This window comes from Salmo salar, chromosome 19 (genome assembly GCF_965601325.2).
Source record: "Salmo salar chromosome 19, fSalSal1, whole genome shotgun sequence".
NCBI classification, from domain to species: domain Eukaryota; kingdom Metazoa; phylum Chordata; class Actinopteri; order Salmoniformes; family Salmonidae; genus Salmo; species Salmo salar.
In genome coordinates, this window is record NC_138309.1 from 58,541,816 (window position 1) to 58,556,148 (window position 14,333).

At 41.6% G+C, this 14,333-nt stretch overlaps 1 protein-coding gene across 2 annotated transcripts in view; it reads right to left on the minus strand.

Annotated features, from left to right (window-relative positions):
• Nucleotides 1-7,111, minus strand: part of acsf2 (acyl-CoA synthetase family member 2) — a 28,555-nt gene extending 21,444 nt beyond the window's left edge. Inside the window, exons 1-2 of one of the 2 annotated variants that reach the window (XM_014159081.2) lie at nt 6,886-7,111; nt 2,776-2,971 (exon numbers count right to left, since the gene is read on the minus strand). In XM_014159081.2, the coding sequence (XP_014014556.1) occupies nt 2,776-2,971; nt 6,886-6,983 (294 nt within the window). In that variant the 5' untranslated portion in view covers nt 6,984-7,111. The other variant, XM_014159080.3, reaches the window with a different exon arrangement.
• Between the last annotated feature and the right edge of the window lie 7,222 nt (nt 7,112-14,333).

Consider the following 14,333-nt stretch of genomic DNA (forward strand, 5'->3'; position numbering starts at 1 on the left):
AAGGTATAAATACACAGGGGATAAATGGGGAAGATGGGGTTGGGGGGTGGAGACAATCACAAAGACAGGTGAAACAGATCAGGGTGTGACAGTATGTACCATATTTAAATAAGTAGTTTTTCACTTAGTTGAAACAGATAATTGTAGACTAAGTACTGATTGTTCCCATCTTTGACCTGTTTAACTGCCAGTATCAAATGTCTGCCAGTATTGAATGTTATGAATAAAGTTTGAAACCAGACTGAGCCGAGGGCCCACTGATAATGTACAGTATCTGTGAAACTGTGTAATTCTGTAGCACAGTGATGGGCAACTGGCGGCCGCCCTTTCAACTGCAGCGGGGCAGTCGGGTTTAGGGTCATGAAATATTGTGTGGATGTAGGGCTGGTGGGTGGCAGGTGGGTTGAATAAAGAGAAAACAATACATTAGGGCTGCCAGCTTTTGAAGAAAGCTTGAATGTTAGGAAGAAATGGTCTTCACACAGTTCGCAACGAGCCAGGCAGCCCAAACTGCTGCATATACCCTGACTCTGCTTGCACAGAACGCAAGAAAAGTGACAATTTCCCTAGTTAAAAGAAATTCATGTTAGCAGGCAATATTAACTAAATATGCAGGTTTGAAAATATACACTTGTGTATTGATTTTAAGAAAGGCATTGATGTTTATGGTTAAGTACACATTGGTGCAACGACAGTGCTTTTTTCGCAAATGCGCATGTTAAATCACCCGTTCGGCAAAGTAGGCTGTGATTCAATGACAAATTGCACCGCATCGATTATATGCAACGCAGGACAAGCTAGATAAACTAGTAATATCATCAACCATGTGTAGTTAACTAGTGATTATGTTAAGATTGATTGTTTTTTATAAGATACGTTTAATGCTAGCTAGCACCTTACCTTGCCTCCTTGCTGCACTCGCATAACAGGTAGTCAGCCTGCCACACAGTCTCCTTGTGGAGTGCAATGTAATCGGCCATGATCAGTGTCCAAAAATGACAATTACTGATTGTTATGAAAACTTGAAAATCGGCCCTAAGTAATCGGCCATTCCGATTAATCGGTCAACCTCTATCACCAGACAAAAAAGAATCACTAAAAACAGAGGTCACCCAAAAATAAACATTAGATACTGTTAAAACGTTCACGTGGAGAAAGCATCAGGAATGGATGGCTTTCCCATAGAGTTCTATTCAACATTTTGGGACAAAGTAGCTCCCCCATTTACACAATTGACAACACACATCACTCAATTCAATACTTCCTAGTTCCATGTATCAACCAATTATTTAAGTTATATTAAAACCAGGAATCTCTGGAGAGTCCCCTGCTGATTATAGATCCATACGTTTAATCAATTGTGATAATAAAATAACAACAAAGCTTATAAGCAATAGAATGGCAAAAATTCAGACTTGATACATATCAAACAGGGTTTCTTAAAAATAGATACAAAACAAATGCAAGAACATGTTTCAGTTTAATACAATATGCAAAAAAACAAGATAGAGATTTGTCAATAATGGCTGTTGATTCCGAAAAGGCTTTCGACAATCTTGAATAGCCTTTCTATTCAAAACTTTCCAGCTGAAATAATAAATGTTATACAAACATTATATAAATGTCCTAAAGCAAAAATGTACCAAATAACACATTCTCTGATGAAATTGCTTCCGGAAAGGGGCGGGGCACAAGACAGGGATGTCCCCTCTCCCCTCTCCTGTTTGCACTGTCTACTGAACCGCTTACAGAAAGACAGGACCCAAACGTAACAGGTATCATGGTAAACATTAATATAAACTAAACTTATTTCCAGATGATCTCCCAATATACCTGACTAATATTGAAAACTCTATGCCCCCTTTGATAAAAATGTTTTAGGAATACATAAATCTCAGGATATAAAATGAATGAGGTAAAAAAATTAAATAAAGGCAATAGGAAAAATAACTCATGATATACAGCAATCCTTTAAGAGGACCAAAAAATATTAAGCATCCTAAGTATTTAATAAGTGACAACAAACAACAAATATATAAAGATAACTTTATTCCATTACTCAACAATTTGAAAGCCAATCTAATTAAATGGAGCAATCTTCCCATAAATCTTACAGGTAGAATAAACCTCTTCAGAATGGCATGGCTCCGAATCATTGCACCATCTAAACCACTGAGAAATATATTTTCAATAACCAAAAAGAAGCTGGTGTACAAAAAAGTAAAAGATAAAAAAACAAAACTTACGAATGGGAAGCATGGAAATAGTGCACATAGAACAGATCTACCGCTTCTTAGACTTGCTGTCAATGAGAATGACAGCAAGTCTAACAAAATGTCACGTACGCCCAGCTCTGACTGCATGTGTAGGTATGGATGAGAGTACATAGACCTGCGAGAAGCCATTTTGTGTACTCACGTGTTTTACTGTTTTCATATTGGAAACAATAACACACTTTGCTTTTTTTTATATCTGCCTCCATACTGTTTCCCTTAAATGGGCGTAGAACATGCTGTTTCAATTAGATGTTCCAATTCCCTTTGGAGGGGGCGAGAGGACACGGGTCTTGGCTCTGTCTGAAGTGTGCAAGCCTCAAAATCCTTGATTCCTTAACTCTCTCGCCTTGGATCTCCTCCTTCAATGAGCTTTGAGATAGAGGCAAGGAGTTGAGGAATCAAGGATTTGAAGTCTTGCACACACTACAGAAGAGCCCTTTTGTACCCCTAATCTGTTTGGCATAGGATTAGTAGAAAATAGGAAGTAGACACCACTCACATCCTGCTGGAGCTGTGAGAAGGTCTTCCTGACCCCCTCCTGTAGGAACACTACAGCCTCCCGGTCTGGAAAGCGTTCAGCTGAAGCCTGGAGGCTCCCGCCGACCGTACTGAAGAGTAGAGACTTGGAGGAGGTGCCGTGGGCATAGCTGGTGGTAAGTGTGGGGATAGTGGGTGGACTGTCCACATGGACTGCACTAGGTGGGAAAATAGAGAGAGAGCTGAAGTTACAGATCTGAAATGATCCGGGGTTTAAAAGTCAAACAAACTGGAGTTCGTACAAAGCCTTTAGATTAATATGGAATTCAATAAAGGGTGATATTCATAAGAGGATTTTCAGAAAAATTATGGGAGCCATGGAAACAGTTTCAATAGGACATCGTTTGAGATAGTGTCATATGGAGTGTCAAAATGGGGCCTACAGTAGGGAAAAGCAGTCCAAGTAAATGAGTTAAATGGTTAGGATGAGGACAGGGAGGGTGAATGGGAGTCAAGGGCCAGGGAGGGGGTGGTGCACATTCAACACTATGGACAGAGAGGGAGAATAAATGCATTGGTTAGGCTAGAAATTTAGGCCGTGTCTACACTTGACAGTTCATGCAGCTCCCACCCAGGCTAGGGGAGACTCCGCAGCTGTTGCCGGAGTAAGATTCAGAGCCACGTGCCTGACCACTCTGTTCTCAGGACCTCTCCTCACACATTGTCTGTTACTATATCAGTTGAGTCTGGCTTCTCACATCAATACCTTTGGTATTGATGCCCATTCCACCTGTATGGACGTGCCTAGGCTTAGAGCATGCAATTCAGGCTGTGGATTCCCCTTTCAGCTGCATGTATTGTGCTACTCTCGGCCCACGCCTACAGTATATGAAGCACGATTGGCTATGATGTCACGTGCTAATGACAAAACCCTGTTTACGGTCATCTCATCACACAGACAGCGTTGGCTCTCACAGATAAAAACTTTTATGGAGCTCCCCATCTCCCCAGGCCAAATTGTTGGTCCTGGTGTGGACGCCATTTTGGACCAAATGGCGAAGCTGCAGAAGGACAGAGAGACCCTGCAGTCTTGCTCCGAAGGGCCCCCTCAGTCATCCTGATGGGTGTGGCAATGGCTTGAGCTTGTGGGAGGAGCTTGTGGAGTCCCTCTGGGTGCTGGATACAGTACTATAGGGGTAAAAACTCCAGTTCCGATGCCGGCCACCGCCTTTCAGAGGGGTCTGGTCAACTACAACAGCCAACCCCCTGAAAAGAGAAGCTCTCCAACTAGAGATTGCATTCTCCCCTCCGGAAGGGGAGTGGCGACTACATCCCTGATTTGGTCTGATTTAGATCTTGAGCCCTCTGTTGTTAACATCTTACAGAGTGCCAGGGCCCCGTCCACCACGGGGATGCATTGTGTGCGGATTTCTCCTCAGTCTGGACGCAATCAGGCTAAGGAAAGTGCACACAGTGGGCGACGTCATCAGCACTCGTCACACAAGTCTCCAGAAAATATGTGTTTTGGGACCAAGAGGCACCTTTTCATTATAATGTTGGAGGAAATACGTTCCTAGCATGAGGACTGTGTTTGCTGGCCTCAAATGCTAGCCAGCAAGCTAATATTTAGAAAAATGTATTATGTTTGTATCATTTAGCAGATGCTCTTATCCAGAGCGACTTTAAGTAGCGAGTGCATACATTTTTTCGTACTGGACCCCGTGGGAAACATAATTTATGCAGCAGCAGATAAGACATTTGTTGTCTTATAAGACCTTGTTGTGCGCGGCGGTCCTTCGTGGGCAAATTTTGTCATCAAAGAAATATTTTATAATTCCGAGTTGGATGACCATTCAAAACATATTTTCCCAGTCTGACTTTCCAGTTGCAATGCTTGCGGTTAGCCGCTGTCACCGATTCCTTCCATACAACTAATTGTTGAATTTGCGATTTCCAACTTGTTGTGTAATGTTTATGTCCAATGGAGCGCCGATATGTTTTATCTATAATTTATCTTCATTATTTCTCTTAAAATGACAAGGATTAAAAAGGATTTGCCAGTAGATTGTCTACTTGACTTATGATGACTGCTAGCTAAGATTTTGAAAGTAAGATGTTGACATGATCAGTCCAATCAAAGCTACTGTTGATATGTTATTTGATGTCATTTTATCTGTGGCCAATGACCTTGAGTCTTCTTGGAATGGCACTTCAAACAAAGTCTATTGTAGGGCCCAAAGGGCTTACATTATTGATGTCTACCCTTACTAAAGGCCCCATGATTGACAGAACACTGAGCCGATCACGGTGCAATGCTCCTATTTTTTTAATGCAAAAAAAATGTGGGGCTCAAAACAGGTGGGGCTCTGCCTCACCTGCCCTGAATGATGACGGGTCGCCACTGGTCAGGATTGAGGGAAAGATGAACGGAGCAAAGTACAGAGAGATCCTTGATGAAAACCTGCTCAGGACCTCAGACGGGGTTGAATGTTCGCCTTCCAACAGGACAACGACCCTAAGCACACTGCCAAGACACCGCAGGAGTGGCATTGGGACAAGTCTCTGAATGTCCTTGAGTGGCCCAGCCAGAGCCCAGACTTGAACCTGATTAAACATCTCTGGAGACCTGAAAATAGCTGTGCAGCGACGCTCCCCATCCAACCTGACAGAGCTTGAGATGATCTGCAGAGAAGAATGGGAGAAACTCCCCAAATACAGGTGTGCCAAGCTTGTAGCATCATAACCAAGAATATTTGAGGATGTAATCTCTGCCAAAGGTGCTTCAACAAAGTACTGAGTAAAGAAGGGTCTGAAAACTAAATGTAAATGTGATATTAGCGTTTTTTTGAATTTTTAATACATTTGCAAAAAAATCTAAACCCGTTTTTGCTTTGTCATTAGGGGTAGTAAATGTGATATTACCGTTTTTTATTTTTAATACATTTGCAAAAAAAATCTAAAAACTTGTTTTTGCTTTGTCATTTGGGGGTATTGTTGTGTAAATTGATACAGGGGGAAAAACAATTTAATCCATTTTAGAATAAGGCTGTAACGTAACAAAATGTCGGAAAAGTCAAGGGGTCTGAATGCTTTCCGAATGAGGCAGCACCCTCAGCTGAAACATGATACTTTCATTTTGAGATCTGCTGAAAATATTATTTCTGAGCTAGTTTGAGGAAATGCCCCACCATATCCAATAGCAGCCAAGGTTAATCTACACCCTATTCTAAAATAACAATTTAAAATGAAAGAGCAAAGAGAAAATATTGGAAGTTACACAAATGTAACAAGTCGACAATAATGAATTATCTGTGATTGCGCAATAGCCCACACAGGCTTACAGTCACTCGATTTTGGGTTGGGATGATTCTTGAAACTTCTGCAGCTCAAATACCTTTGGTGTCTCCAGAGAATAAATCAAATGCATTATTCAGTTTGTATACACTCAGTCGGTCAATTTTGTGAACAGTTTAAGTATGAAAAGTGACAACAATATGTTTGCGCAGTTGCATATAGGGGTTGTTTTTCCCAGCAGCTGGAACACTGAATGATAACATGTATCGTAACAAGTAGTGGCAATCTATTTAGAGTTTATTTCCCATGATGTTACCAATTTTCGCATAGGCCTATAACAATAATATTGATCACGAGTCACGGATGAACATGTTTTCTGCATTGTTACTCACCAACTGCCTTGTGAAGGAAAAGTTGTCCTTAGTTTTTGCAAACGTTTCACTGGTTTGGAAAAAAATACATTCGACCGAAGAGGCTGAGAGCCAAATGCAATCCTCGAAAACATTATCTAAGAAATCCTTTAAAAAAAATCTGTTTATACAATATTAAAAACCAAACGATAGGCTGCAGTTAAAACCGACCCTAGTGATGCACCATCGAGTTAAGAAAATTCCTTCAGTAGTTGTATAACAAGTCCTATTGCTCCAATCTATCCTAAAAGAGGTCGAAAATGTATGTTATTTGACACTGATTGGTCGGGTTGGAATGCCTTCCAGCCATAGATAATATCGCCTTAAAATAACAATATAATAAACCCGTTTGTTGAGATGACAGATTTTGTTACATAAATTACAGTAGATGAACTTTGTTCCCAGGTTGTGCGTTACGCTTCACTGACCTGCAGGTGACACAAATGTACAGGATGTAACCAGTTTCTATTCTTTGCTTTCTTTGGTGTAGCAAGCAAGCAAGCGTTTTGGACTTGAAAACACCCATACAAATGTTTTTTTCAGTAAACACGTTTGATGCGTGTACGGTTCATTCAATCAATATCCGGACTTAAACAACTACGACGGATAATCATTTCGACTGCATGAATTAATGTTTCTTATGTCATCCACAATACTTAATTACTTAGAGGAGGGACTGCAACAGGATGTGTGCTAGCTGTTTTATTTATTTTTTGTAATGATCTTTTTATTATAATGTTATTTTCTTTTAACAGGGGTTACATAGACAACCAACAACAAAAAACTGCACCACATAGACTAAGTACAATAAAATAAATAAGGACACAGCAAAAATCTAGGCTGTATCACATCCGGCCGTGATAGGAGTCCCATTTGGCAGCGCATAATTGGCCCAGCGTCGTCCGGGTTTGGCCGGGGTAGGACGTCATTCTAAGTAAGATGAACTGACTTGCCTAGTTAAACAAAGGTTAAATAAAATTAAAAAAAAACATTATACAAAAAGGCAGTCATAAAATGGAGAAAAAAATATATATAAACATCACAATTATAACACGGGGCATTTATTGGAGGTTTTCTACTAATCTGGAGACCAGATTTTTCAAAATGTATCAGACTTCTGGTGTAAATCAAAGGTAAATGTCTCTAGGGGTAGAATAGTAGAAGCTTGAGAAAGCTAAATTCACCCAGATGGTACTTCAAGTATGGAACATAATAACAATATGCATTTTCTGGCTAAGTAAACAAGGGTATTGAACAGAGTTCAGGGTCAAACATGGCGCTACAACCAAAGTAGAGCAAATATAAATTCAGTGAAAAAGAAAATTGTCTACCCAAGATCTTCTGGATGTGTAAATTAATATTGTTCCAATAAGACTGGATTCTGCAACAGTACCAAAAAAACGTGCATAAAGTTCCAGTATCCTGTTTACATTTGAAACATAAATGTAATGCATTGGAAAACATTCTGTGAAGGCGGACAGGCGTAAAGTAGGTTCAATGAAAAATAATTAAATGCAGTTATTGTAGCTTATGGAGGTGCATTTGGGGAGACCCTTTGCAGATAGAAGCCCATTCTTCCTCACCGAATGCATGTTCAATGTCTCTCTCCCAAACATATCTCAACGCATCATAGGATGAGGCACTTTTGTTCAATAAAATATAATATATGTCGGAGATTAAACCTCTCCGAACAGTAGGATTCATAAATCGTTTTTCAACTTCAGTCATTTTAAAACGTAGTTTATCGACTTTCTTCTGACCCTTATATGAAGTGTCTAAGTTGTAGATACTTAAAAAATATTTGTTGGGTAAGTCAAACTCTGTTTTTATCTGTCTGAACAATTTAAGAATGTCCTGGGGGGGTGATCTGGATTAAGGGCAATCGGTGACCAGAGTGATATATGGTCTGGAATCTGCAAGTACCTCCTTGCATCTTTCCAAGCTAAGAGTGTTCTATGTACTGTAAAATTGTCAGATAAGACCAGGATATTTTCAAAGCTACTAATAAATGGTAAGGAAGCTAATGCTCTTGGATGACATGCTATTGATTCTATCCCAACCCAAAGTGAGTGGTGTCGGTCTAGGTACCAACTAATCATGTGCTTGATCTGAGCAGACCAGTAATATAGTTGCAGATGTAGCAAAGAGACCCCTCCTAAATCCTTAGGCTTAATTAGTTTGGTCAATTTGGTTCTAGGTTTCTTATTGTTCCAGATATATTTAGATATATTGGAAATCATTTTCTGAAAAAAGGACTGAGATAGATGGCGGGGGATATTTTGGAATAGATAATTTAGCTGAGGAAGGATATTCATCCTGACGACATTAATCCTGCCAAAAAAAGAGTTTGGTAGGGTAGACCAGTTAATCAGTTCCTGTTTAGTGCTAGCTGTTTTCAAAGTAAAAGCTGTGTGAATCTATCTGCTTTAAAGCAAATTTCTGCAGCATTAGTAAAAATGTGATCAATACATGTTGATGATTTCATTCCTCTACTGTTTGTAACTACCGACGTTTTGCTCCCAGACAAATTAAACAACTTCTTTGCTCGCTTTGAGGACGATACAGTGCCACTGACACGGCACGCTACCAAAACCTGCAGGCTCTCCTTCACTGCAGCCAACATGAGTAAAACATTTAAACGTGTTAACCCTCGCAAGGCTGCCGGCCCAGACGGCATCCCTAGCCGCGTCCTCAGAGCATGCGCAGACCAGCTGGCTGGTGTGTTTACGGACATATTCAATCTCTCCCTATCCCAGTCTGCTGTTCCCACATGCTTCAAGAGGGCAACCATTGTTCCTGTTCCCAAGAAAGCTAAGGTAACTGAGCTAAACGACTATCGCCCCGTAGCACTCACTTCCGTCATCATGAAGTGCTTTGAGAGAATAGTCAAGGATCATATCACCTCCACCCTACCTGACACCCTAGATCCACTCCAATTTGCTTACCGCCCCAATAGGTCCACAGATGACGCAATCGCAATCACACTGCACACTGCCCGAACCCATCTGGAAAAGAGGAATACCTATGTAAGAATGCTGTTCATCGATTACAGCTCAGTGTTTAACACCATAGTACCCTCCAAACTCGTCATTAAGCTCGAGACCCTGGGTCTCGACCCTGCCCTGTGCAACTGGGTCCTGGACTTTCTGATGGGACACCCCCAGGTGGTGAGGGTAGGAAACAACATCTCCACGCCGCTGATCCTCAACACTGGGGCCCCACAAGGGTGCGTTCTTAGCCCTCTCCTGTACTCCCTGTTCACCCACGACTGTGTGGCCATGCACACCTCCAACTCAATCATCAAGTTTGCAGACGACCCTACAGTGGTATGCTTGGTTACCAACAACAATGAGACGGCCTACAGGGAGGAGGTGAGGGTCCTCGGAGTGTGGTGTCAGGAAAACAACCTCACACTCAACGTCAACAAAACAAAGGAGATGATCGTGGACTTCAGGAAACAGCAGAGGGAGCACCCCCCTATCCACATCGATGTGACACTAGTGGAGAAGGTGGAACGTTTTTTAAGTTCCTCGGCGTACACGTCACGGACAAACTGAAATGGTCCACCCACACAGACAGCGTGGTGAAGAAGGCGCAACAGCGCCTCTTCAACCTCAGGAGGCTGAAGAAATTTGTCTTGTCACCAAAAACACTCACAAACTTTTACAGATGCACAATCGAGAGCATCCTGTCGGGCTGTATCACCGCCTGGTACGGCAGCTGCTCCCCCCATAACTGCAAGGCTCTCCAGAGGGTAGTGAGGTCTGCACAACGCATCACCGGGGGCAAACTACCTGCCCTCCAGCACACCTACACCACCCGATGTCACAGGAAGGCTAAAAAGATCATCAAAGACAACAACCACCCGAGCCACTGCCTGTTCACCCGGCTATCATCCAGAAGGCGAGGTCAGTACAGGTGCATCAAAGCTGGGACCGAGAGACTGAAAAACAGCTTCTATCTCAAGGCCATCAGACTGTTAAACAGCCATCACTAACATTGAGTGGCTGCTGCCAACATTCTGACTAAATCTCTAGCCACTTTAATAATTAAAAATTGGATGTAATAAATGTATCACTAGTCACTTTAAACAATGCCACTTTATATAATGTTTACATACCCTACATTACTCATCTCATATGTATATACTGTACTCTATACCATCTACTGCATCTTGCCTATGCCGCACGGCCATCACTCATCCATATATTTCTATGTACATATTCTTATTCATTCCTTTACACTTGTGGGTATAAGGTAGTTGTTGTGAAATTGTTAGATTACTTGTTAGATATTACTGCACTAGAGGCTGTATCACAACCGGCCGTGATTGGGAGTCCCATAGGGCGGCGCACAATTAGCCCAGCGTCGTCCGGGTTTGGCCAGTGTAGGCCGTCATTGTAAATAAGAATTTGTTCTTAACTGACTTGCCTAGTTAAATAAAGGTTAAAAAAAGAAAAAAAAGAAGCACAAGCATTTCGCTACACTCGCATCTGCTAACCATGTGTATGTGACCAATAACATTTGATTTGATTTGATTTGACCCTGATTGGTTGACTGATGCCCTGAACCAAGTTGCAGGCAGAGGTTACAGTTTGAAGCTTTATCTTGAGTGGGCAGCTTGTTGAAAGCCACTCAATATTGAAATCACTCAGAAAATATACCTCTCTGTTGATATCACATACATTATCAAGACTTTCACATATATTGTGGGTTCGATTCCCACGGGGGACCAGTATGGGAAAAAATGTATGAAATGTATGCATTCACTACTGTAAGTCGCTCTGGATAAGAGCGTCTGCTAAATGACTAAAATGTAAATGTAATATTGTCCAGATACTGACTGTTAGCACTTGGTGGTCTATAGCAGCTTCCCACAAGAATGGGCTTTAAGTGAGGCAGATGAACCTGTAGCTATATTGCTTCAACAGTATTTAACATGAGATCCTCTCTGAGCTTTACAGGAATGTGGTTCTTATTGTCCACAACACCACCCCCATTGGCTTTTCTGTAGATGTTATAACCATGTATTGCTACCACTGTATCATCAAGGGTATTATCTAAGTGAGTTTCAGAGATAGTCAGAATATGAATGTTATCTGTTACTAGCAAAGTTATTGATTTCATGAACCTTGTTTCTTAGGCTACGTATGTTAATGTGGGCAATTTTTTGCACTTTTCTGGGAAGCTTGATTGTTTTTATTGCTTTACTAGGAAGCTTATCAGAAGTAGACATGCTCATGTTATTTTTGTTTGAGCTGATAGTGTCACGAACGTCATAATGATTGGACCAAGGCGAAGCGTACGTAGAGTTCCACATGTTTATTTTAATGAAACTCTCAAACAAAACAATAAAGAACAAATGAAACCTGACATCAGAGGTGCCACATGCACTAACTCAAAACAAGATCCCACAAAACACAGTGGGGAAAAATAGCTACTTAAATATGATCCCCAATTAGAGACAACAATTACCAGCTGCCTCTAATTGGGAATCATACAAAACACCAACATAGAAAATGTAAACTAGAACACATAGATATATTAAAGTAGACTACACCCTAGTCACTCCCTGACCTACTACACCACAGAGAAACAAGGGCTATCTAAGGTCAGGGCGTGACAGATAGTGCTGGGTGAGCTACACACAATGGATTTCCTACTAGGGCACACCGCCTCAGTGCTAACAGTATAACTCTGGTTCATAGGTTCATGATTACTGCATACAATAGCTGTAGGATCAACAGAGGCATTCAGGGCAGTTAGAGGGACATACATTAAGTTACTTACATTGTGTCTGCCAACGCCCCTTGGGTAATGTACATTTGCTGCAGTACTATGACAACTTAGTGACACAACGGTAGAGATTAACTGAGCTGGTCTTGGGTCATTGATAAGTCTTTGTCTCAACGCAGCCTTGAAATGTGTGGACAGAGTCCAGGAGCCAAGATAATTTGGATGGACTCCGTCATTCTTATAGATCAGGGATCATCAACTAGATTCAGCCGCAGGCCAATTTGTTCTTGAGCGGGTGGTCGGGGGGCCAGAACATAATAATAAATAAAATAGTTTGACTGCAAACTGACCGCAAGAAGCTTAAACAGATATAATAAAACATAATCATTTCAAACCTTGATTACATTTGCGAACATTGTCCTGCGTAGGGTGCCGTCTTTTGGATGGGACGTTAAAATGGGTCTCCTGACTCTCTGTGGTCATTCAAAATCCCATGGCGCTTATTGTAAAAGTAGGGGTGTTCACCCCGGTGTCATGGCTAAATTCCCAACCTGGCCACATTCCATCATGGCCACTTATTCATCCCCCTCATTCCTAATTGGCATATATCACTCCTCACCTCTCCACCTGATAGCTGATGTGTGGTGAGAGTTCTGGCACAAAAATAGTCGCCGTGCATCAACGATGTGACAGTGATGGTGGATTAGGTGAGTATGTAAAGTGCTTTGAGTGCCTCAGTAGAAAAGTGCTATATTTATTTATTTATTTATTTAACCTTTATTTAACTAGGCAACTCAGTTAAGAACAAATTATTATTTACAATGACGGTCTGGGCCAGACGATGCTGGGCCAATTGTGCTCCGCCCTATGGGACTCCCAATCACGGGCCGGTTGTGATACAGCCTGGAATCGAACCAGGGTCTGTAGTGACGCCTCTAGCACTGAGATGCAGTGCCTTAAACTGCTGCGTCACTCGGGAGCTGTTAACCCAATCAATTATTATTATTTGTATACGATCACAGCATTTGGAAAGTATTCAGACCCCTTGACTTCTTCCACATTTTGTTACGTTACAGCCTTATTCTAAAATCTATTAAATTGTTTTTTTTCCCTCAATCTACACAAAATACTCCATAATGACATAGCCAAAACAGGTTTTTAGAAATGTTTGCAAATTTATGAAAAAAAATAAAAACTGAAATATCACATAAAAGTATTCAGACCTTTTATTCAGTACTTTTGTTTTGCACTTTTGGCAGCGATTACAGCCTCAAGTCTTCTTGGGTATGACGATACAAGCTTTGCACACCTGTATTTGGGGAGTTTCTACCATTCTTCTCTTCATATCCTGTCAAACTCAACCAACCTGTCAGGTTGGATGGGGAGTGTCGCTGCACCACTATTTTTAGGTCTCTCCAGAGATGTTCGATCGGGTTCAACTCCGGGCTCTGGCTGGGCCACTCAAGGACATTCAGAGACTTGTCCTGAAGCCACTCCTGCATTGTCTTGGCTGTGTGCTTAGGGTTGTTGTCCTGTTGGAGGAGGAAACTTCGCCCCAGTATGAGGTCCTGAGTGCTCTGGAGCAGGTCTTCATCAAGGATCTCTCTGTATTTTGCTCCGTTCATCTTTCCCTCGATCCTGACTAGTCTCCCAGTCCCTGCCGCTGAAAACATCCCCACAGAATGATACTGCCACCTCCATGCTTTACCGTAGGGATGGTGCCAGGTTTCCTCCAGACGTGACGCTTGGCATTCAGGCCAAAGAGTTCAATCTTAGTTTCATCAGACCAGCGAATCTTGACCTTCCTCTCTTTTCACCAGGACACACACTTCTCAACCTCCACATGTGTCCCTGTGTGTGCTTGCGTATGTGTGTGTCAGTTGTTTTAGTCTGCCCTACTCATAATATTCTTAAAAGGGGTTAAATGCGGAAGACACATTTCAGTTGAATGCATTTAGTTGTATAACTGACTAGGTATCCCCCTTTCCTTTCAAAGGTGTGTTTTTGTTAGAGATAAGAGTGTGTTACCTGTTCGTTGAAGTTGATGTGGGTTCTCTGTTGTGTTTGATTTAATCTCGTTCCCAGACACTTGCACACATCACTTCTACTTATTCAATCAATCAAGCAAAATTATATATAT